At 44.4% G+C, this 25769-nt stretch overlaps 1 protein-coding gene across 4 annotated transcripts in view; it reads right to left on the reverse strand.

The window, feature by feature from the left end:
- NHS (NHS actin remodeling regulator) overlaps positions 1 to 25769 on the reverse strand; it is a 414042-nt gene that overhangs the window by 28655 nt on the left and 359618 nt on the right. Inside the window, exons 1-2 of one of the 4 annotated variants that reach the window (XM_032919688.1) lie at positions 20885 to 22542; positions 814 to 887 (exon numbers count right to left, since the gene is read on the reverse strand). The exons of 1 other annotated variant lie outside the window; for it this stretch is intronic. Coding sequence is in view for 2 of the 3 variants with exons in the window: in XM_030475091.1 (XP_030330951.1) it covers positions 21254 to 21449 (196 nt within the window). In the remaining variant the exon portion in view is untranslated. Of the gene's footprint in view, positions 1 to 813; positions 888 to 20884; positions 22544 to 25769 lie in introns of those variants that run through there. 2 more of the 4 variants (XM_030475091.1, XM_030475098.2) reach the window with 2 other exon arrangements.

The following is a 25769-nucleotide window of genomic DNA, read 5'->3' on the forward strand; positions in this document are numbered from 1 at the left end:
TAATGAAACAGCAGGCACAAGCAGTTCCTTCCTACTTCTAGAAAAAAAATCTGTCTAGACTGAAGCTCCAGTAGTTGCCTTTGACAGAGCTCAGGGGGTGAATGGAAAGTTTTACCTACTCATGAAATGTTCAGGCATTTCATCGGACTAGAATAGATTTCCCTGCAAAATTTAACTGGTAGAAAGCTCTTCTGGCTTTGGCAGCAGTGTTTTACAAATAAGAAGAGTAGGAGCTGGGTTAATATACTTTGTGTAAGATGACTTAAAAATGAAACCAAACTAATACAATTCTTTTACGCATTTGCTGTTGCGGGCACACATTGCTGTTTGCAGACAAAATAGCGTGACCTCTTAGCCATCCAACAAGACTCCCTTAGCCAGCAAACCTGGCAGAGCTATGCATAGTGCTGTACCACAAGAAAAATAAAGCACAAATACATTGCTTATCTTCAAATGATAGGACACTAAGAAGCTTACAGTACCCTGTGCCATGGCCCAAGCCAGTGTGCATCCATATCTTCTTGCCTTTCCCTGCAGGAGCTCTGATTCGCCGTGTCAGGGAATATGCCCCACTGACACCAAGAAAGCAGAAATGTTGCACAATACACACTGAACTGATCAGTCCCTTAAAATACTCAAAAGCTGGAGTGGATTTTCCAGGCAGTCCAGAATAGAAACTAAAAGAGCTGGCAAAAATTCTGTGAGGGGATGAATGTTCTCAGCCTGCAGTGGGGGAGAAGCTCAGGGGGAGGGAGAAGCACTGGCTGGGGAAGAGGACAATGCTGGCCTAAAGACAAATAAGTATAAACCCACCATGAATGCAATTAGGCTGGATGTTTGAAGAACATCATCCCAACCTCAGAGCAGCAAAGCTCTAGAAAAGCCTCCTGGAAAGGGGAAGAAGGGGGAAAAAGCTAACCAGTAATTGAGAGAGCCTGCACCCTTTGTGAAGGGGATTACCAGATGTGATTGCCTACTGAAAGAGGGACCCACTTCCATTTCACTCCTTGCACACTGTCCTTTGCACATGTCCTTCCATATCCTTTGCACATTGCCTGTGCTTCTGCAACAGCATCTCTCCTGGCCCTCGCTGTTTGGGCATAGGCCCCTGGGAGCTGGGCACCATTGCTGAGAGCTGAAGCCAGAGGCTGCAACTAAAAAGCTTCCACTAAAAGAGAAAAGCCAACCCTGTGGTGGGGTAATTCAGCAGTCAAAGACCACTGGGCTGAGATCTAGAAGACCTGTGCTGTCAAAGCTTCACCATATGCTTCTGCTAAAAGCCTGGGTTAAATATTAACACTCCCTATGCCTCCATTCTGTAAAATAGGGATAAAGTATCTCTTTCAGCCAGCACTTCCTTTTACTCAGTCTTTTACACTGCAGGCTGTTTTTACGATGCAGAGCTTGTGCATGGCTGTAGCCCCTCAGCATCATCATAATACGCATAATAAATAAAGCAATACACAAACTGTAAAGCCACAGTCTTTAAATTATTAACAGCTGGACACCACAGTGAATGAGAGAAAAAGCCTGTACAGATACAGGGAATGCTGCATTTCAGGCGTCAGATATAGATTGCTAATGTATTTTTAGTGGGCACTTTGATCAATTGAGAATATACAAGTGAATCATGTAAACTATCATGTTCATTTCATTCCTGAGTTAAAGTAATTTATTTTTTTTTTTTCTTTTGTCTTGTGGGATGACAAAATGACAAGAGACCATTTAAATGGATTCTCCGTTACGTTCTGTGGATCCATTAACATTGGCCGGTTTCCTGACAACCAATGTCAAACAGACATGCACTAATGGCTATTCTCATGTCAAGATTTTTGAAGGTTTCCAAATAGCTGTTTTATCAAAGTTGATAAAACAGTATCTATTTATCATTTATAGACCCTTCTCAGCTTCACATCCTCTCATTCACTCTCTCTCCCTCTTTCAGCAAAGCAGAAAAACGATCCTGCTGTAGCAGAGCTGGATGTGGATACCTGAAGGTTGTGCAGCTTTAGTGCACTCAGGCGTGGTTGTTCTAATAATAACACCACAAAGGCCAAGCAAGAAAGATTTCTGCTCTATTTATTTGATAGATTCAGGGGTTTCCCGTCTGCTTCTCTAGACGCTTGCCTCTCCCCTCCCCAGCTCCTTCTGTTTCTCAACTTATTATTATTTCTTTCTGTATTATAATTGCTATTAGGTGCCGGAGTGGAGGGGGATGAGGGAGGTAGGGGTGGGAAGATCATTGCCTATGTTTCCCGGTTCAAAGAGAAAATACAATTTGGTGTGAAGTGTGAAAAAGTGTGCAGCCTGGAGAGGATTTGAGTGGCAAGCAAGGAAGGTGCCTACATGCTGAGGGACACAGCCCAGAGCTGTCACGCCCTGAGCTCCTGCTCAAGCAAACACAAACCTGCAGCTGTTGAATCCTTATTAAAGTATCTGAATTCCAAAAGACAAAAAACCACATTAAAAAGAATCAGACTAGCGAATAAGCCTATTCCAGTGCCCAATTACTCTTATGAGAGGCTCTAACGACCCAGGCCCTTTGCACGAGGCAGAAGAGCTGGGGGCTGCACACCCAGCATATCTCCACCATGCCTCCCTGCAGGGGTGTGCGATGCTCTTGAAGGCTGCCATGGCCAGCAGCACCATACCAGGCCCTGCTGGGGAAGCCCTTCTTTTCCACTGTTAAGGTGGCTGACCTGTCATTTTAGCAAATTATATTTTTTTCCAGGCATTTCAGGTAAAAATGGTGACTTTTTTCTAGTGATTCAATGTTGTAAGAAAGCTGTATGTTCACCCAGCTTTGCATAAATAGGCATATACCAGCAGCAGAGTTCAACCTGATCAAACTTCCACACCTCCTGCCCAGGTCAGCAGTGAGTTACTGCCTGCTAAATTCATGTGAAAATATCACAAGAGAATTAATCCTGAGAAAGATCAGATTATCTCAAAGACTAGGCAGTCTGGCAACACATCCAACTTTTCATGCATTTTAGAACATAAATGTTTCATTGAGGCAAGTGCTGAGTCTGATGTGAATTTTATTTATAGCCTTGAATGTCTTGAATGTATGCCTCCCCCAAGTACTTGTGTCTCCACTATAACACCCAAGGGGCTTAAGCCTACAAGGCTGGTAAAAATCTACAGTCACTTCTCTGCTGTACATGTCCCACATGCATCAGCAAGCTCAGTACTTTCCAAGTGGCTCCCTCTGCGGCTGTTGCTTCACAGTGATGGCACAGAGGGTGCCGGGGCTTACACAGCAGGGACACAGGAGCCTGGAGCTCCTCAGAGGTGAGACAGTTGCTGTTTTCTACAATCCTGCTTCCTCCCAACCATGCATGCACCCAGACATTTCCCCCGATCTTGACCTATTTGCCAACGGCAAACCTCACCAACTGGAACCACAAATAGCCGCTTGGATGATCTACCTTCCTGTCCCATCTTTACTAAGGATTGAAAAATGCCCACGCAAACGGAGTGTGTTGGCGGGGCTGCTGTTCCTTGCAAATAAGGCACCTGGCTCTTCATCATTTTCATCACGCAGCTGAGCAATGGCAACCTCACCATAATTTCACCGACTACCTACAGCGACTACCACCTACAAGCATGGACATGCACACAATTTCCCTCACACCTCTAGATATAAAAATACCAAATGACTGGAGCCAGAAACTCAGACATACACTGGTGCTCCCGAGAACCCTGTTCACCCTGGCAGGGCCAAGATGCCCTTTCCCCACCAAGGGGAAGCAATAACTCCCATCCATGTCAGCACCAGAGCAACACCTGAGAGTGGTGGCTTTCTCTTCTGAAGCCCTTTTGCTGGGGGGGACATCCAGTGAGGGGAAGAGGACAGATGTTCTGGCCTCTCGGCACAGTGGGCACTGCTGAGAACCCTGCCTGTGCTTCCCTGTCTTCCTCTCCCCTGGGCAGCTGTGTGCAGTCCAGTTCCCCCAGGAGATGTGAGAGCTGAGGCAGGTCCTACCTAGGCCTTGACAGAGCTTTCTAAGCACGCTTCTCACATAAGACAAGAAATTTGTTCCCCTTCTTGGTCACATCTTTTGTTCCTGCTTTCCTGGTGTACTCTGACGTTCGTGAGGGTGCTGTTCATTGCAGACATTTCCCTTTCAGACCTCACAGCACTCACTCTCATAGGGCTGTGGGTGACTGATGCCCCATTTTGGGTCATTTGTTCCTTGGTTACTTCTCTCTGGGAGCTCATGCTGGAAAACATGGTTTGTATTGGCTTTGCACATCATTATTTCTTATTGCTATTATCACAGCAGAAACCCAGACGATTTCTGAGGAATTTCTGCCCTGTGTAACCAGAGTCCAGGATGGATGCGAGGAGCCAACTCCAGTGGCACAGGCCCTGAGACATAGCTTGGGCAGCTGGTCTGGACCTGAAGCCTGGATTACCACATCTGTCCTGCCACCGGCATTCACGTGTGCAAATCAAAGCCATCATGGCTGTGTCTACACAGGCTGCAGCTGCCCTCCAGACAAACAGGAGAGGAGACATGACAAAACAAGTTAAGTCTTTAGCTATGTGTGGGCAACAACATGAGCACAATTATTATTCTGCTCTGCACTCATGGATGGACAATTTTGCAAATTTTTCAAACTCAAGCAAAAAGGCAGATGCCTCACCGACAGCAGAAACTGTTGAGAAAGACCATGATGCTCTCTTATGCTCTTTGTGCTGTTTTATTTCTTGCCAATAAAGTGAAACTTCTCACATTTCAACCATGGTTTCTTAGCGCATCCCTGTCACATTTTTCTGCCTCCCATTATGCCACACATACAAATAACAGCTATTAAGAAGAAAAACAGTCAAGTGGACAAAACACTGTCTGTATTTGGTGTTCAGTTATCTGGAAAGATTAAAATATTGGAAAGCATATGATTTGGATGTCATTTCCATGTGCAGATCCTTGAATTTTGTATTTACCTGGTATTTAGTTGACTGGCACAAAACCAGACATAATTCAAGAGGGCTGGGAGGTGTGCGGTTCTTACACATGTAAGAAGATTAGGTTGTTAAGCAATATGCACTTATGTGAAGAGTACCACATGCTAATCCCATTCTTGGCTTTGCTGCTTTCAGTCACTGCTGGTGGTGCTTGAACATATTTTTAACTGCTTTTTCTAACTCTGTCAGATAAGTTACGGCAGCCAGAATGGGACTTGGTATTTCAAAGTATTTCAAAACTGTCACTGCAGGACAGACAATAACCTCTCAGAAATACAAAGCATTTTATATGTTCAAGCCTTCATTCCTGTGAAGTTTTTTCTAGCCAATGATTTCTTCCTCTCCTTTTATTCCTGTTTTATTCCTGTTTCACATGGCCTCCAAGAGTGCCCTGCAGGGCAATGGTAAAAAAGGCAGACAACACGTGAGTCCTGCCTGGCAAGCTTGAGGTTGCCGTTAGGTTGACTATTCTGCAGGAATATTAATTTCATTCTCATTTCAGTTTGCTACCATGCTCCAAGAGAAAACAAGAAGCTAACTAAAAGCTAAGTAAAAAGCCAGTAAAATAGTGAAGGCATAAACAGTGTTAAAGAAAAACCACAAACCAAACTAGTTTAAAGTTACTGGACCTAATGGTAAGGATCGATGGTTATAGCAGGGATGATATGACATCACATACACATATATCTAACATGTTTGTGAACACACATGCTCCACAGCATGTAACTGAAATCAGTGTCTCAAGAGAGCCCTTTCTATCCTACATGCTTAATTAGTTGAAAGCACTTTCAATTTGACGCACTTTCAGCACTTGTCAGCACAGATTTCTTCCCATGCTGACCCTTTGCATTACTCCCACTCTCGATACGCAGCAAGATAAAGTCTCTTATCTCTGGCAGTGTAGTGTGTGGTCTCTATAAAACACTTTGTAAGAATGTTTTTAGATATCCTTTGCAATTTTCTCTCGCTGTCTCACTGCTCCTCTATTTTTCTCCTGTACTGACTCAGCCTAAACCACTACTAAGCTTGCCCAAGTTGCTCCAGCAGGTCACCATAATGGTCTCCCTTTTATCAGAGAGAAGTGTTCTTCTCTCTGATAGCAACATCACTGTGATGTTGTTCTCAGATCAGTCATCCTGATTTCACATGCCAGCACCCAAGAACAAAGTTTTACAAAATTCATTTACTATTCTACTTGCCTTGGTAAACGCTTACCTTCAGGATCTTGTGAAAAAACCACCCTCACATTCCCCAGCTTATAGACATTTTTGTGATAGGTCAAACAGTGTTTTGGCAGCAGTTTTAATGTATCTTGCCTATTCTTGTACTCCAGACATTCAATTGCCCTGCTTATTTCTATCGGAACATTTACACCTAAAGTGGTCATTTTCCAGTAATAGCCTTTTGAGTCTATGCTGGGGATCCTCCTCTCACACTGGAGCACCTATTTCCACATCAGCATCCATAATACAAACAACCTCTCTATGTCTGTGAACATACAGACCACCTGTAAAAGACCAGGAGCCTTGAAAAAGCACGCTGGAAGATGACTCAACACAGAATATGCTGTGTTTGCCATATCAGAAGATAAGATTTAGATGACTTATTCCAACTACAGCAAATATATTTCTGTTTTCCTTGAAATCTTCATAAACCACAACCTTCCATCAAAGCTCTAAAAGTTAGTCTCCATCAATCTCTGTACCTTCTCCGTTTGGCTCTCAGAAGTGGCATTTAGCATCAATTATGCCAGCAGTGCTGTGATACATGTACCTGTCTCCTGGATGGCAGGTTGAAGGCACCAACTTATTCTCTGCAGGGTATCAGAAGGCCATCAGTAGGTGACAGCTTTTTGTTTGCTGCTGACCTGTCCTTCATTGAAGCTGATAACCTGTATGAAAAAATGCCCTATATCCCCACTGCTTCATCTTGTTAGTCCCTGATATGTCTCCCCACAGGCAGTCATTGTTTTAGAAGGGCAACACATATGCTATAGTGGAAAACCACTATGAAATGTGAACAGCAAAACCAAATCAAAGCTGCAGGTTACATTTTGTACCTAGTATAAAAGTATTTGGGATGTTTTTCTGGCACTAGTTTGACTCTCTTGCCTTCAGCAAACTGCATGGGGAAGCCAGTATTTGAGGTTGGAGGCTGCTCCCAAGCGAAAAATAAGACTGAAGAGTTTACACAGAAAATGAACAAGATGGGCCCCTCTTCCCTTCCACTGGCACCGCAAGTAGGCTGAGAAATCAAACCTCCAAAAACCAGGAACAACAAGCCATGTGTTCAGAGTAGAGGCGGTGTCTCGTATTTCACACTTCTTCCTCCCCATCAGTCTTTTTCAGCATGCTTGGCTAGATGCCCTGAATCCCTCTTAACTCCAAGTTGAGGAAAGTAGCAACAGTTTCTTCCAATTATATTTAGTAAATACTATGCTACTGTTGCTACACGTGTTCTTCTGAATTACTCACAGGCATCTGGGAGAAGACAGAAAGTCAATCATCTTGGAGGGACCAAAGGCAACTCTGTTTTCCTCCCCTGGAGAAACATTCTTCCTGCTCCTGCAGCTCCATCAGTCCTTTCCTGTAGACGGACTCAGAGACCTGGCCCTGTCTCAGGCCAGTAATTGCTCTTGAGGTCATGCATGTCCCAGGAAGCTTCCTCCCCATAACGGTAAGCCAACATGTTTCTTGGGGCAGGCAACAAAAATCACATGCGTGACTCCACAAGGTTACTCCTGAGCCACCCTTATGATGGCTGGGCACAGGGATGCGCTTAAAGGTACAGCCACTTCTCTGTGTAGCTCCTCTCGGTCCTTTCAGGAAAATTCTTCCCCAAACTCAGTTAATACCCAAGTCGTCCATCACCAGACCTCTGAGATTTTGGCCCTGGCATCCCAAGCGTTTTACTTGAAGCCCAGCTTCAGACAACAGGCTGTGAACTGAGCTTGCGGTGCACCAAACCCATGAAGGGGCTCTGGGCCAGGAGAAGAGTCCTATTTCAACGCTGTCCAGCAATATCCTTCTCTAGTCCCACTTCTGACAAGAGTTGTATGTAAAACATTAAAGCAAATGGGGCTGTAAGTGTTTAGAGAGCCATGTTGAGAAGCCAGCTAGGAAGAAGTAACATGGCTAGCTAACCTACTGAGTTTCACTTGTTGAAACAACACTGAACACAGCCCTTTTTGTTTTGTGAGGGGAAGGAGAGCCACCTGAAAACACAGATTTCTGCCCCCTCCCCTTCTATACTTTCACAAAGGAATTGGCTTTAATGAAGAAACCTGCTTAGGGATGGATTCTTGTTGGCCTTCCAAGTCCTGTCCACCCTGTCCTGCACTGCCAAGGACATGTCCTAGCACCACTCCCCACTGGGGCTCCAGCCTCTCCCCTCCAGGCTTTTGGGGCTTGAAATTAGCCCTTAATCTGTAAAGCAAAGATGCATTATGATATATAAATGGACTGTATTACTTAGAGTACTTTCTATACCCATGTATATGAAATCACTGAGATATACTGGATTACTTTTTAAAAGGAACCCACCCAGATAGCATTTGGTAACTGGCTGTCTTTGCCAGTGATATTACATACCTAGACTGTGGGATGAATAACTTATGTCAAGATAAGTTATTTTCCCACTGTTATTATTATTTGAATAACATCTTTTCAGCTTGCTCACCTTAGGCACTAATATTTTTTCTGCAGAGTTGCACTGTTTTTTTTCTACTGTATTTCAGATACTTGCTTACCTAAAATGGTTCGCAAGCCTCAAATGCGAAATGCTAGCTTGCAAATTTAACTGAGGGGTAAGCATTGTTAGCTGTATCCTCCTGCACATCCCCTCAGAGGATGCAAACCTGTTACCATGCCAGCTATGGAGGCCCTACAACTCATGCTAACCCACTAACCCCCACTTCGAATATAGACATCACGCCCAATGACAACTAGCACATAAAATGCAGCATGAAAACATTTACTTCTTGTAAAGTGTCATAAGGTGTTAATAAAGATCATAACATAGACCATCCTTTATCGTTATGGCTAGTATGGCTTTATGATCCAAAACCATATCCTATTGTTTGTACTCACATTATATTGTTAAGTCACATACTTATGCAGAAAACCTAATTGAGTTCTGATGGGATTTCTGAAAAACCACAACTGCTGAAGAGCTACAGGGTTTGTCAGATGCTGCAGGGGTGTGGACCACTCTCTGGCGAGATTTGTTATCCAGAACATAATAGCAAACAGCAAATTCTTGAACATTTGTAACTCATCTGACTTTGTGTGCACGTTGGACTGAGTACAAGGTAGTTTTCAACATGTTGGCTTTAGCACAGCAAGTACACAGAGTGGCAAACAATTGCGTGCTTAACGTCCATATAAAATCACTACCTTTTAAGTGTGCGCAGGCATTTATTGTGACCATGTACGTAGTACTGCACATGAAGAAGAAAACTTGAAGGCGGGGTGAAATGGGTACATTTCACTGCACCCAGTCAAAACCAGAATGTCAGGTGTCAACACGTACTGGTAACTATCAGAAATACCACCATGGAATGGTGCTGGCTGCAATGCTGGGCAGGAAGCCTTCCAACTCTCCATTGAAAGCAGTGATGAAAATGAAATAAACTGCAGGAAATAAGCTGCAGGGAAAAAATCCACACGAAAACAAATTAAACCAGGAAACACTTTCAGGAAAGGAAAAAGGAAAGGAGAGAAGGAGAGAGGGGAGAAGGGCATTGTCATTAAAATGGCCATGCAGAAAGTGTAAGTAAAAAATGAGGCCATTGAGTAGCAAGCAGTGTTTGACCTTAACGTATCATGCATTGAGTGGAATGGTGAATCAGGGGAGACAGCGCTCCTGGGACTCTTGGATTTGTTCATGAGGAGCAAAGTTGACAACATTTCCAAGCATAAAGAAGCAGGCAACAGCAAGTAATCACAAAGGTAACTTCCCCCAGGGGAGATTTATCTCCCTGGAGAATTTCTGTAGCTAACAGACAGACTCCTCACTGATTTTGAGTACAAATGAGCCTCAGAGAGCTCTGAATTACCCTCTGGCAGAGCCTGTCCCCTTCTGTTCACTGTGGAAGAAGTCCATCCATGAGAAGATGGACTGCGCTGAACCAGCATGCCCCAGCAGAACCAGGCACCAAGAGGACAGATGCTGCTTTTACAGGGGAGCAGGATTGCCTACTTGGAAACAAATATGAGTCTGCGAAGCTATGGGTGGGTGTTTACTTGTTGAATATCATAGAATCATAGAATCATAGAATAGTAAGGGTTGGAAAGGACCTTAAGATCATCTAGTTCCAACCCCCCTGCCATGGGCAGGGACACCTCGCACTAAACCATGTGGTCCAAGGCTCTGTCCAACCTGGCCTTGAACACCACCAGGGATGGAGCATCCACAACCTCTCTGGGCAACCCATTCCAGTGCCTCACCACCCTCACTGTAAAGAACTTCTTCCTTATATCTAATCTAAACTTCCCCTGTTTAAGTTTGAACCCATTACCCCTTGTCCTACCACTACAGTCCCTAATGAAGAGTCCCTCCCCAGCATCCTTACAGACCCCCTTCAGATGCTGGAAGGCTGCTATGAGGTCTCCACGCAGCCTTCTCTTCTCCAGGCTGAACAGCCGCAACTCTCTCAGCCTGTCTTCATATGGGAGGTGCTCCAGCCCTCTTATCATCCTTATGGCCCTCCTCTGGACTCGCTCCAACAGCTTCATGTTCTTTTTATGTTGAGGACACCAGAACTGTACACAGTACTCCAAGTGAGGTCTCACAAGAGCAGAGTAGAGGGGCAGGATCACCTCCTTCGACCTGCTGGTCACGCTTCTTTTGATGCAGCCCAGGATATTGTTGGCTTTCTGGGCTGCGAGCGCACACTGCCGGCTCGTGTTAAGCTTCTCGTCAACCAACACTCCCAAGTCCTTCTCTGCAGGGCTGCTCTGAATAGATCATATAGAATATATTTAATGGCAAAGTAAAAAAACCAACTTTGGGTCACAACCAAGGAAGCTAGCAAGGTGTAAAGTGACTTTTAACTCAAAAGGTGAAGCATTGCCTGGGAAACTGAACAAATACATTAATTTTTATGACGAGGGGGGTAAACACACTCAGAAGTGTGACACAATAAGCTGGACTGGGTGTCAAATTTTGCTGTCCTTGCTCTGTCCTTTCTGAAGTGTGGCTCTTCCTGACTTCTCTGGACCCTTCAGCTACACTGGAACATCAGGACTGGCCCTAATCACCTCCCTCCCACTATACCGTCTGCTCCTCTCTGCATCTTTCCTTCTGTGTGGATTTTCCAAGTAGCGTTAAAAAAAGAAGTGCTGGAAGAGGTGCCAGACTGCTCTAGAGGCTGAGATGCTATACATGCTGAATGGTGAAAGGCAGATGACACCCACAGATACACTGCAGCCCTGATCTGGCAGGATGCTGTCTGGGGGGAGGTGGCAATCAATCCTCACATCTTATCAACTCCCGTAGCATCTGCCAGCACAGGGGGAGGGGGAGCCACCCCAGCCAACTTTTTTTATAACGGATATTGTTCGCGAAGTTGGAGACATTTTATACACGAATACAGATCAGTTCACAGCCATCTGCTTATTTTCTATGTAGTGTCTAAAGTATCGTAAGGGTGTTACAGAGAATATGAAAACAAGCTCTTACCTCTGCTGCTGAGCTTAAAAGGGAAAAAAAAAAAAAGGAAAAAAGGGAAAAGAAGAAGAAAATATAGGAGTTGGTATGCAATGAAAAGCAAAAAGCTGAGACGGCCTTTTCCAATGGTGGTTGCCTGGGCTGCTTTTGTTTGGAGACAATTTGGCCTGGTGGGTGAATATGCTGGCACATCCCCACTCTGGCCTGGGCAAAGTCACCTCCTGGCCTCCACAGCCGTCTCTTGTCCTCCCATGGACCTCCTAGCCTTTTCTACATTCTTTTACTTTTGTGTCTTAAGGGCAGAAGTCATCCTCTACACTAAGCATTTACACATACAATAATAAACCCTGCACCAATCCAGTAATACTTCATTGGTGGGTTTTTTTAGTGTTATATTCTTCCAGATAAAAGTAGGCTTGCTTATTCCCTGCCAGGACATGTTCTGAACCTTTGCAGATGAGCTTCGGTTTGTATTGCCTGGGCTGCAGTTTTGGACCTACAGGCCTTTGTAGCATAACCAAACTCCACCATTCACAAGCAGCTCAAAAATGCTGGCCTGGATAAGTAATGGATGGTTCATTATTCAGAATTAACCTGCAATGGTCAGTGAATAAAAAAGAACCAGCCTGGTGCCCTGGTTGATTCCCACCAGAGCTCAGACCCACATGGCACAGGAAGATGCACAAATTCACTGATCATCTGCCAGATTCATTATCACTTGAGGTTTTTTAACTACTACATTTAAATCACATCTAATTCTGATAAATTGAGATTGCTTCCCTGACTTGCCAGTTTGATAATTTCATCTTCATGCTTGTTCACATTAGTAAGTATTGATTTCCTGTGGGATGTGGTATGTCTTTGCATAGTGAGTGAGGGTTTGGTCTGCTTGGCAATATTTCTGTCACGCAGTTATTTTGGAAGTTCAGGTACTGGCATACTTAACATGCTTTGATTTTCTCAAAAAAAAAAAAAAAGGGATTCTACGCAACAGCACAAAAGAAAAATATCTAAAAAGTGCAGCTGCTACTTACTTGTGAAAATGTCAAAGATTAGTTTAAGACATTCATTTGGGTTATCCTTTTTCCCTTCTATTAGGGTCCTGACTCCTTTTGTCTGCAATATTTGCACAATAAAAACACTCCAAATATTGCAATGCTTCCTCACTCTGCAAGGGCCAGAGCAGCCTCTCCACAGTTAGTATAACTTTTCCTATTTGCTACAAACATTCACACATACTTCTAGGATGGAAAAGCTACAACACAACCTCAGCATGTCAGAAGAAAATACGTAAACTTTGAGGATTCTTGTTTTGACCCAGACAACAATTTATTTTGCAGATAGTTCTACAGGACAAGTGGAATAATTTTCAAGCCTTTAAGAAATTCCAGTTCTACCATTACTGAAGTTACAGCCACAACCATGAAAATTTAAGACTAAGGGAGATATTTGCTGAAGCTATAGCTAGAAGATACTCATCTTCCTTCCCCTTTGATGCCCTTCTATCTATGGTCACCCAGTGAGTGGAAGATGATGTTGTTCCAGAAGTACTGCAGCTAGAACAAAGCAATCATAACCAAAAAGTGCCACACACTACTCACAGAAATAAGCCTTGAAGCAGGGTCATGGGCAGAAAATACTTTCTCGCCCCATTTAAGAACCACTGAGACAGACATACACCCAGAGCTGAGCTTATTCAAGTAATCCCTAAGGTAACTTTTTGTATTCAGAAATTCTTTGTTTGGGGGGCAAACAGAAATGAATTTGTTGCCTACCCCAGGAAGCATAGCTTTGCAACAGTGCCATCAGTGGCTAGTCTGTGAAGATTCATTCATCCCAGCAGGGAGAAAAATGTCTCTTTCACAAGACAACTCCATACTCAGCCCAGACCCCACTGTGAGGCAAAGGCCCATTGAACCACAGGTCTAAATTTTCCAGACCTGCCTTTCAGCTGCTGTCATCCCCAGCTGTGTCAGTAGGGGCACAGATCAGCAGGTAATTAATGCTCCTTTCATGTGATGAAACCAGGGAGATTTGGGGCTAGCTGTCCATTAGGTACAGATCTCAGCAGTACCTAACATTTCCAGCCAGATGCCTAGGCAACATAACACTGGTTTTACCATTACAGCTGAAGATGACCTGTTTTATCCTGAATTTGTATTAGCGATCTTCCATTTGGACTAGATGATCGTGGTAGGTCGCTTCCAATTTAAAAGATTCTATCCTATCCTATTCTATCCTATCCTTTCTACCAGCGTGACACAGAATGGTCATGTTTCATGCTTCTGTTTTTGTACCTAAGCTCGAACTCATAGTATCTCCCAGCCTGACAATTCACCTGAATGCAGGAACTCTACGTATAGGTGTTGGGAGGTCTTGAGGGGTGCAAGGCAGTATACTGTGCACACAAGTTAATTTAACTCCAGCTGGGGTCATTTTCTGCTCTCAAACGATTAAGGTTCTTTGGGTTTTAATGCAACAAAATGACTTTTGTCTTTCTACAATACATTATACTGGCAAAGTAGCTGCAGTCATGCTGACAGAACTGCATTTTAGCAGTTAGCCTACTCCTCACACTCCCACATTCATCAAAAAGACATGTTATGCTGATAAATTATAGTAATGGCTTTGGCTGGCACAGTTATACTGATTAAAGATCACACACTTTTCAGAGCCTTGTCCCACACCTTTGCACAAGCACAAATGAGCAGTGAAGAAAATGAGCTTCAGTATGTTCATTCAGACATATTATGGGAAACACAGCCTTTTAGGTTCAGATTACATGAAAGAGAAAAAAGTGGGACACTGTGCACTGTGGTTTTTATTCTTAGCCTCATTGACTGCAACTTTTCCCCTCTTGATCTTTCCCCACTTGACCTACAGAGTAAATACTACTTCTGCCCAGGAAGTATGCGTTTCCACCGAGCAAAGCTGAAAGCCTTTTCCTGGGGTCACAAACTACCCTGCAGTTGTCCGAGATTGGCATCACATATCCATGCATATTACAGAATGAGAAAGAAAGCACATTACTGCTTTTGCAGGTTGAATTTGAGGAGATTAGGAGCTTAAGCACTACACACCTCATGTTTAAAAGGCTTCCCAAGATATAACAGAAGGGGTTCAGTCATTTGTCTTGTATTGCAGCTGCAGCATCTCCAATGGACTCTGCCTCCCCAAATTGCTCATTAACCCGGGCCTCCTGAATCACGGCTGCTTGACTTGCCATTCAAACTGCACAGCGTTAAGTCAATGCCCTTTCTTATAAATCATGATAGAACATCTTAAGAATAAAATTTAGTCACCAAAAACCTGGGAGGAATTCAGCTCAGCAGGGAAATAAACCCATTCATTTTGATGAAGCTGACATGCCACTTTTTTTTTAGATTGTTATGACATGTTCACTGTTTCACAGTTAATTGAAAAAAATATAAAGTCACAGAATTGTTCTGATCTGTAGTAAAAAGACAACCACGTGCTACAGTTAAGTCCCTAAAACACTGCTGAACAAGGTATAATAATTATTGAGGAGTTGGCTTAACAAGTGGAGTTAGACATCTGGGGAAAAAAAGGCTTTTGTAGGGGGGTGCTGAGAGAGGGAATCTGGGACAAACTAAGTGCAAGGGAAAATAGATCTTTCCCTTACTGGCCTCCCTCACCATGCCCGTATCTGAAGCAAGCAGTCTGGAGCAGAGCTGTAGCAAGGTGATAACACAAACTACTCATTGGCCTTGCTGCTGGCCAGTTGCACAGCAGAAACCCTAGGAGGCAGGCATGGGATGGGTTGGGACAGGCCTTGGGCTGCAGCATGCCAGGAGTGCCAGAGATGAACCCCTCTGAGGTCCAAGTGCTACTGCAGCACTGGCAGTAAATAATACCTTGTCAGCAGGCCACATTATTGAATAGCAATAACTTTCCATAATAAGTAATTAGTGTCACATACAGACCAGACACTTAAAAGAGAGAAAGTGCTATAGCTCTTCTTCCTTTATTGAATTGCAGCACTGAGGTTGAGCTTTACTCATCTCCCAGGCTCGCACAAGAAAGTCCCCACACATGAACCACACACAACCTTCCTTTTGGCAGCTGTGTGTTGAATCAAGCCATTTGTCATCTCCCTCAGCTCTATGGTGCCATTATTTCTGTAGCCATCTTGCCTGGACAGCAAGCTCTGGGGTATTCGGTTATCTATCCCATGCTCATCCCTGAGACATCCTCTAGCTCTGAGTCCCCAGTGGGGACCCAGGTCTGTGAAAGAAGGCTTCCAGCAGCACCCATCTCAGGCAGAGCTCACACATCCCAGGAACAGGCTTACTCTTTCCACAAAGTCTCCTTGGCACCCTGAGGCCCTGGGAAACCTTGGGGAAGTTTTATTTTGGTGGGCTTAATAACATGGGCATGTTCAGTACTCTATTCTCCCACCTTCCTCGCATATCGAACAGGGACATATCTGTGTCTCTAGATGTTGCGCATGTCACCTTTTCATTCATAAAAGGCAGCCTGTATCTTTAATCACTTTTCCAGAATAATAGCAAAGAAAAAGCACTTGATTGTGTGGGTTATCAGACACTACTGGAACAGTCTAGATAAGGATGCTGAACAACCTTGGCTTATTAGTATTCCACATGCAAACGCTTCCCCATAATCCAGAGTCATCTGTATCCCGGCAACCCTTAAAATTTCATTCTCACTGAATTGCCAGATCTTTATCAAAATATAATTACAGTCTTAATTTGGAAGATAAATTTTGATTGCCTGTGCTGTGCCAAAAAAAAAAAAAAAAAAAAAAAATCATCAGGTACACAAGAGATGAGGTGCAACTGGGAGACAGGAATCTGCATATTCTGACATTGGTGCGTCACCTTTCCTCTTATCAAAAGTTGGGCTCTGATAGCTAGCAGTGAGGTTATGTAGGGGTAAATAGACAGGGACATGAAAAACCAGTCTTCTGATGCCAACAAATGAAATTTGCACTAAAACCAGGGAGGAATTTAAAATATGCAGCTGCATATGACAATTATCACTATTATGAAGATTATATACTATTATCATTATGAGGTGAATGATGTGCAGCGTGGCTGTGAAAACCTGGAAGAAAATACCAGTCCTTCCTGAAACAAGAGGAGATTGTGCAGAACCCACTTTTTCTCCCACTGCTTTTTTTTCCCCTCCAAACACTGGCAGAAAACAGTACTGCATTTTATAGTTATATCCAGAGGGTTCTCAAAATGCAAGGGTCATAAAATGGCTTCAGATTTCAGCAAATTGTTCTAGTGTTCATCTTAAACCTAACTGATAGCTTTTAAAAGCGCTCTTAATGACAGCTTTTGTGGTTGATTCATTCCAGTACGATCTTCTGGCATTAAAAGCTTGGCTGTTAGGAGGCTGGAGGAAAGGGGCGCCGTTTTTCAGCAATGATAATAGTGTCTTGTATGCAGGCTACCACCACCTAAACACCTTGTGTCTGCACACTTCAAAGGGCACAAAATAGCTGTTCCTTCAATTACGTGCTTACGTGAGCCAGCATCTTTTAGTCCTCAAAATGACTGAAGACATTAGGATTGATGCATGTATCACAACAGACCAGAATCATCTATCTTTACTGTGTGCTGTTATAGTGATATATTATACTTGACCCCACATCCACCTGCAGCAGATGTAGAATCAACCTCTACATATAATCGTGTGAGGATACAGTTGAAATTCCGTCACTTGGATTGAACATTATTACCAAAGACATGCTGCTGGCTGGGGATGTACTCTTCTACCTCCCAAGAATTGACATGATTACAAAGATTCTTCCAAACTTAAACATGTAGCCTAAAAAAAGTATCTCAGAGGAATATAACCACTGTCTGCTCTACCAACAGAGCCCAAAGGAGAGGAGATGGCCCAGCACACAAGCTGTGAAGGTTACCTAGTTTCTGATTTATCAGACTACAGCAGTCCAAACCCACTTCAGTTTTACCCTGTTGAAATGCCAGGGGGGAAAGATAATTACTTGGATGACAGTGGCATAAATGCAATTAGACACTTGACCTTAGTGTTTCTTGGTCACATGCATAGAGTTGAACTCATTGCTAAGTTTGGGTCTGGGAAGTTCTTCTTCCCCCTCATGAGATATTTGCATCTGCTCTGCAAGCCCTGATGAGGATCCTTTCCTGGGACAGATGTGATCTCATCCCTTGAAACTGATTTCCTCACCTCCAGTGGAACCTTTGCATACTCATCCTCAGTCCTTTTTGTTATCTACTTCTGTAACTTTGATCATCATTGCATGCATCATAAAATACCTCTTTGACACACCTGTTAATTTGAATTCACGCCCATGGAGCTTACGTTGTTCTCCCCTGAGAACACCATGCAAGGTGAGAACAACTGGAACAGTAAGTAGATTCTATCACATAAACATACAGAAGGATTACACTGTGGATTGAAAGTCACACTGCGTCAGAGTTACAGTACGGAAAATGTGCTTCCTTGTGGGCAGTGGTCAAATACATCACTCAAGTGAAGTCTGTTTCCCTCATACTCCACTGCTCCTGCCCTCTCTCAGAGACCACTCCAAATCAAGTGCTGTTTTGATTGGCATCTGGTGTAAGCAAACGCAGTTGCCAGCTAATAAGACCCAAAGCTCACTGAGTCCAGGGAGATACTGCAACCTTTGTAGTCTCTTCTGTGCACTGGTTCCCGTTCCCTATCATGTCCATCACTTACACATCAGTAACGCTTTTGCCAACAGGAGCAGCAGAAAGTTTTACAGCTGAATGGGCTCAGGCACCGAACCATTCTTGTTGCCTTGGTGGTAGGACCCCAATGGGGCTGTCATACTTCAGTAGAAATGGAGGGCAGGAGGGAACCATGAGAGAACTGTCTGGTCCATGACTTTTCCAAGTCTGAAACACAGCTAAAATGCTATAAACAGCAAATGAGGCAACCATCCCCAGACACATAAGATGCTTCCTATAGTGAATTTTGACTGATGTGTGACTGAACCTGTCCTAAAAACACCAAAATGCAAAGCCAAGCTTAATTCCACTGCTCTAAAGTGGACTGAGCATTTCTAGTCAACTTCGACTTTATTCTTACTTCCTCTCAAAAAGCCTAAATGAAGGACATCCCATAAGCTCCATAGGATGCCTGTCCCCATGCTTTATTTCTCTTTGCACTTGGAAAGGTCTTCCTAACCTTCCCTGCTGCAAAGTCAGCTGGTTCCTAAGGGGAAAGGCTGCAGAAGCGGGCACACTGGCTGCAGTCATGTGCAGCTCCCCTCTTCTTTCGGTAGCAGACTCCATCTCTAGTGCTGTGAATTTGCAACTTCTCACCTCATATGACCTGAGCTGAATCAAAGAAGCCAGAACTAGTGCCCTGGAATACTCCAGGCAGGGGGCAGGGGAAATATCTAAGCCCCCAAAGGAGGAAGATGAATCAATGCTTACTCCAGATGCACAGTTCTTTGCTCTCCCTTTTAAAATGCATTAATTTCCTACTGGTGAAGGGTGCCATGCTAAAATCAGAGGAAAACAAAGTTGCCTATCCACAGCAGCAGATTCAGCCTAGTGCTAGGGAGATGGAAAACTTCCATATGCCATGGTGACTAGCTCAGTACAGCCTGCTATCCATTCCCTCCACCTGCCAGGCACACTGCCCCCACATAAGCACTATCAGTGAAGGCAAGCATACATCTGGATGAAAAACATGCTGATAGGAACATGCCATTTTTAAAGCTTGGCTTTTGGCTCAAAGTTACATATTCCAACACTAAGGCTAATGTTGGGAGGACTGGCAGAAGACAGAGGTTAGCAGATGTACTCTCCCTCTGCACCATGGTGTGTTGCAGGGGGAGGAGTTCAAAATGGCCCCTGTGATGGATGCCAGCATCTTCATGACAGCTGGTAAAAGAGAGGCTTATTCCTCCCAGATACTCTTCAGTGAGAGCTTTCTCAAGGGGAGCAACAGATTCCCCAAGCCTTCACCAGCAGCAGGAACCTCCTGAAGGAACTTTTCATATTCAGAATGTATTACAATGTTCCCATTTCTATTCTGCCTCTTTAATTATCAAGCCCAGACCTCCCATCTTTGAGCTTACAGTTGCTATGATAAGCTACAGTGCAACTATGTGGCTATCACATTCACATCCCAAGTTCCTAGTAAGCAAAACTGAGGTCTGGCTTCCTCAGCTACCTATCTTTGATGTTCTCCTAGGTGAGAAGACAAGCAAGTCTCACCATTGGCAAACAGGAGCCCAGAGAGGAAGGAATGTTATGAGCCTTCCACAGCCAACCAGACTCTCGGCATTACAGCCTCTGCCTTTGGACCAAGCAGCATCACAACCATGAATCCAAACTATGCCAGTGATACTAATAGCTGAATATTTGGAAATATAAACTGGGGATGTTCTTCCACACCTGCCATTTTGGCTAAGCCACTTTACCCTTGATGGACCTGCCTTGACAACCTTATTTATCTAAAAATGGCTTGTCTGCTTCTGCTGATTCCAGGAACCGGCGAGCAGCATAACCCTCTGTGCTGCTGACTGCCCGTGTTGCAGCCAGGCAGCCCTCTGATCTCTGCGAAAGATAGCCATAGGGCAAGTGCAGCAGAGAGAGCAGCACGCAAGTGGTTAATGCATGCCATGAAGAAACACACATGTACATACTGTCTCAAGCAGCCAGAATCTCTTATGTTGACATTTTCCATTCAGTTCCACTAGAATTAAAATGCTCGTAATAGAAACCTGGCAATCAAAAGCAAAGAAATAGCCACCAAAGCAAGATTCATTTCTATCTATATAGTTGACCAGAAGTCTTTCTGCCTCTTACAAGCAACATTAAATGCCATCCATTACAGCAGCAAATGCCAGCCAAGCCCCTTTCTTTCCACCTGTGATTTTAAAAGTACATTTCCCATGCAGAAATCTGTGTGCTTGGCAACCTCTGCATCTCCCTCCTGATGAGTAGCAGAAACGCTGCATGCTAAACTCTCTCCTGTAATGACATGGATTCCCACACCAGAGAAGAATTCTCAAAGTACCCAGGCAAAACTTCCAATAACCTGCAAGGTATTTAACAAATCGGAGGCAAAAGCTAAAGTCAAACCCTCAAAGCATATAGAAAGAGAGGAAAAAAGTAAAAAAAAAAAAAAAAAAAAAAAAAAAAAAAAAAAAAAAAAAAAAAAATACAAATGCCCTCTGCTTGACCCAAAATAACAGAACAGTTCTGCGTAGGAAAGAAAATGAATTACCATTGTGGAGACTCTCAGTCATTTAGAGTCTCCAGTGAAGGCTGAGAGCCATTCTGAGACTGCAGGTCTTTCCTCTAACTTCACTCCCCGGCTCTGCAAGGAACTGGTTAAAGATGACATCACTGCTCATACTACCCTCCTCCCCCTCCCCATTCACTTGCTAAAAAAGCTGAGGCTGCTCCTCTCCCCCTGCATTGGCTCCAGATCTGGTCCTCACTCCTCGCCAAGTTCCCGGTCTGCAGTTGACTGTGCGGGTCAGCGTCAGTGTGGGACAGAGGATGTGTCTCAATGCACTCTCGCAGCATCCCTGCTGGCAACCGCTTGAGAAATAAAACAGCCTTTCCCTTAAGAAATCAGAAGAGATCTAACCTCGCGATGTATAATGCATTACACAGCCAGCTCCGTTTACAGAAGGCAAGCAGTCTTCCTCTTTGAAGCAGGAGGGAGAGAGAGACCCTCCTAGGGGCTCTGCCTTTTGCCTCGGCTTACAGGAGAGGACCCTCTCTGTGGTTTGCTGCATTCTCCTTGCGTTAGGACTGCAATCTATCTTTTTTTTCTTTTTCATTTCCCTCCCCCTGAGTGTGACATCATCAGACACCAACTCTACTTCTGTAATAAAAAAAGATCCCAAGCAGAGCTACCTGGGACGAGGTCATCTGGAGGATCTCACTTCTTACAAAATACTCTACTCCCACAGTATCATCTGGATTTAATAACCCTGTGCTTGCTGCAGACCAGGATGCCCAGCTGCTGGGCTGAGATCAGTCTCATTTCTATCCCTGCATCCCAGCTCCACGGCATCAACAGGGAGCAGGTACCTCCAGAGCGCTCCCCTGGTACCCATGATTCACTTTGCAGCTCCATTTGCTTCCCTCCCCTAACCGCTGGGAAAGATGCTGCAGCAAAACCCCTCGGCCAGCTCTCCCGGCTGCTGCAAAGCAGCCAGGCTGCAAGCACCCAGCACACATGCTCCCAGCGCTCCTCCGCTCTCCGAAGCTCCTCAGCCTAAACATCACTGAGCCTTCCAAAAACACTGGCACCCCTGACTGACAGCTGCAGGAGCCAGCAGCTCAGGGGCCAGCGCCAGCACAGGGCCTGTTTGTTGCCAAGGGCATCCACTGCCTTATTTTCCCTACCTGCATTTTGTCTCCTGGGGTAGTGCTGAGGCTTGTGCTGAGCACTGCCCATCCTCAAGGTGCCCAGCAGGCACCAGGGTGGCTGGGGTGAGCCTCACCACTACTGTGGAGTGAGGGATGGATGGTGGCTCCTGGGCTCCGCAGCCTCCCTTGCACACTCCCAAGCTCATGGTGGCAGCCAGCAGCAGTGGCAGCCACAGCACTGGCAGGAGACAGGAGTCTGTGTGTACGTGCATATGTATAACATATGCTTTCCTATACCTATTATATAGACACAGAGCTACATGCAGATGTAAACACAGACGTGCATTCTGGATCTCTTACCACTACCAGCAACGCCACAGACATATCAAATAGTGCACACATAACAGGACCAATGGGATAAGGCTGCATTTGCAAATATGCTCAGAATCATTTCTGTGCTACCTGTCTATACAGCCTGCACAAAAATATAACACTTGCTGCTGAGCTGATTACAGGTGAGTGTTTGACATAGGGACGTAAAAGCTTCACAGAACTCATGCAAACTCCTCTGAAAGGTATAGTGGTATGTCACACACATCATGTAACAAATGGTACTTCTCTGCATGGTAGAAATGTCTTGGGGGAGGACAGAGGATGGGACTGTAAAAGTCTTTCAGCAATCATAGCATCATAGAATAGTTTGGGTTGGAAGGGACCTTCAAAGGTCATCTAGTCCAACCCCCCTGCCATGAGCAGGGACATCTTTAACTAGATCAGGTTGCTCAGAACCACATCCAGCCTGGGCTTGACTGTCTTTAGGGATGGTGCATCCATCACCTCCCTGGGCAACCTATTCCAGTGTTTTACCATCCTCATTGTAAAGAATTTTTCCCTTGTGTCCAGCCTGAACCTCCCCTCTTTTAGTTTAAAGCCGTTACCCTTCATCCCATCACAACAGGCCCTGCTAAAAAATCTCTCCCTACCTTTCTTATAGGCCCCTTTTAAGAACTGAAAGGCTGCAATAAGGTCTCCCCAGAGTCTTCTTCAGGAAGAACAACCCCAACTCTTTTGGCCTTTCCTCATAGGCTCCATCCCTCTGATCAGTCTTCTGGCCCTCCACTGGACCCTCTCCAACAGGTCCATATGTTTCCTGTACTGAACTCCCCAGCAATCAGCCCTCTGAATTAGGAACATGCCGGTGCATCAGGTCCCAGAGAAAATCCCTGCTAGAGACAGGGAGCAAGTGGGAAGTTGAAGGAAGTCAGTAAAAATCCTGCCTCAGGGTTTATTCATAACTTCTTCCCCCTCCTCTCCTTCTTCAGAGCTGTGTTTTGCATGTGGGCTGGTAACACATTTGTATCAAACACCAGAGCCCTCCTGAATGAGCCAGAGCTAAAAACCTGGCATCTCCTGACAGCTGGGACACTCAGCAAAGAGCAGGTGGTGTTAACCAGGGACAGGATTTCCACTAAAGAGTCTCCCTCTCTTTCAGCAAGTGCATGGTCCTGCAGGTCCTCTTCTCCAAACCACAGCCCTACCAGGCTGCACCCATCTTCTCCAGGCATGCAGCAGGCACAAGCCTCTGGCATGAGCAGGGAAGAGACTAAGGGGGGATGACTGTGGTGGATAGGGATGTGGTTCCATCTTTGGAGGTCCACCAATGCAAACCTTCAGATAAATACAGAAGAGAGTGTCCTCTGCCACCACTCATTAATCAAACCTCAGTTTTCTCACCACTCTGATAGGGATATCACAGTCATTAACAAAGGGGGATGCTATGTACATGTAGCAGCAGCAGTAACATCTTTGGAATAACATCGATTATACACCATATACTAGTTCAAAAGAGAAAAAAGCACAAAATATGCCAATTCACCAGATGAATCTCTCTATTTCCCTTCTAAATGAAACAAGTGTTTAACCCAGCTTCTTAAGGAAAAAAGGTCAACCTGCTGCCTGTGCCCTGCGTCCCATCCTAATTTCTGAGTTCCCTGACCAAATTTGCCAGAATAATTTGATTATGTTCTATATAATTAAGTTCCTATATATTTTAGGTGGAAAAATTTAACAAATTAGTGCCATTCTCATTGAGGACAGCCAGGTAAAATTTGACTATTGCACTTTCCACTGGGAACTGACTGGCTGGCTGGCCGGCCCTGTGCTAGCAGTGGTCCCCTTGCTCTGGGAGTGGGAAGGATGTCCTGAGGCTTTTCTGAGAAGGAAGAGAGCGTTTCAGAGAATAAAGCACAAGTCGACAAATGCACCTTAAGTCTTTATTTCTTGGTTAATGGGACAATTTCTTTAGTGTTTCTGTTTTCTCTTCCTAAATCTGCTTCTCAGGTGTCTATCAGCACTTTGGAACTCAAATGCCTAGGTATTTTATCCCCTGATGAAACCTTTGAACATGCCCTTCTCATTTTACTTTGGTTCTCCTAAGCAACGGCATTGTTTTAATCAGCAGCCAGAAACATTTGCAGACTGCCAGCTGGTTATAACAGCTCCCAAACCCAACAAGTTCCATGCTGGTTCCCGGTCATGAGATGTTATTGTAGGAAAGCAAACAAACCCATTCCTGTAAGAAAGACCAGGCAAACAAAGTACGGGATTGGGGGGTGGAAAGAACCCAACCTAAATAAATGAGGGCTGAAACTACATCCAGAGCTCCCAAAACTCCCAAGGAGTTAGAAATGCTTCCAGACAGAAAAAAGAGGATCTTGCCCATCTCTCCCATCATTTCCCCCCTATTATACTGATATTAACTAACAGTTTCACTTGGCAAACACAAATTGTTTCAAGTATTTGGGTGAGTGAGTTGAAGATCAGTGCTCAAATAAATGAGCATCAAGTAGCACCCCTGCCTCAATGTATGAATTTCAGTGTACCTTGGGGTATCTCCAAAGTAAATGGGGTAGAATATGCTCCATATTGTATGAATTCTCCACTTGCTTTAGCAAATGCACCTCATTCAGCATTTCCACTATCTTCTTTAATCTAGCACTATGCCTCCCACGAGCACAGTTTACCAAACGTATTATAGCATATAAATGGGTGTTTCCCATTTTGAGAATCATTCAGAGGTGAACTGAGAGTCTCAGTCTACTTTTCTGCTTTGACCAGTCTTTAAATGCAACCAAGTCTGGTAACAGACATGAAGAAGGCAGCAGTTGAATGTCACACATCTACATCCTCTGCTATTTTTATAACATTACAGAGTGTACTGAAAGGAAGAACTGAAAGTCCTCTACTTTAATGATGTCCCTGCAATTTTTGAAAAAATCTAAATTTCAATACTCTGCCATTTCAACCCAAACTGTTACAACGTAAATCAAGGTCACGGCTGTCTGTCACTTTCCCAAATTACTCTTGAGTAAAGACTGCCCTCAGCCACATAGTATTAGTCTAAATAGGAACTCAGCCTCTCCTGTTTCATTATCCCAGGGAGGTTTCAATTTCAAAGCTGACTTGGACTACATAAAAGTTAGCTTTTAAGCAGGAGCAGTGTGAATATTCCTCCCTCCCCTCTATTTTACCTTCTCAAGGAAAGAAAGAAGAAAATAAGACCCACTATCAGTTCTGCTGACCTGACACAAGAGGAGGTGGCAGAACAGTGGGGCATTCCTCTGAGAGGAAATCTCAGTGCCATTTTTCCATTGCCTATTTTCCTTCCTGCTCCACTTGACTGCATGGTACCCTAAAAACAGGCTGCTCTAGCCTGCTGCTCCTGTTTCAGAGGAGCTGGCTGTCCTCAGCGGGGGCAGCTTCAAGATTCCCACCATTTGGCAAGT

Source organism: Strigops habroptila, chromosome 2 (assembly GCF_004027225.2).
Source record: "Strigops habroptila isolate Jane chromosome 2, bStrHab1.2.pri, whole genome shotgun sequence".
NCBI lineage: Eukaryota > Metazoa > Chordata > Aves > Psittaciformes > Psittacidae > Strigops > Strigops habroptila.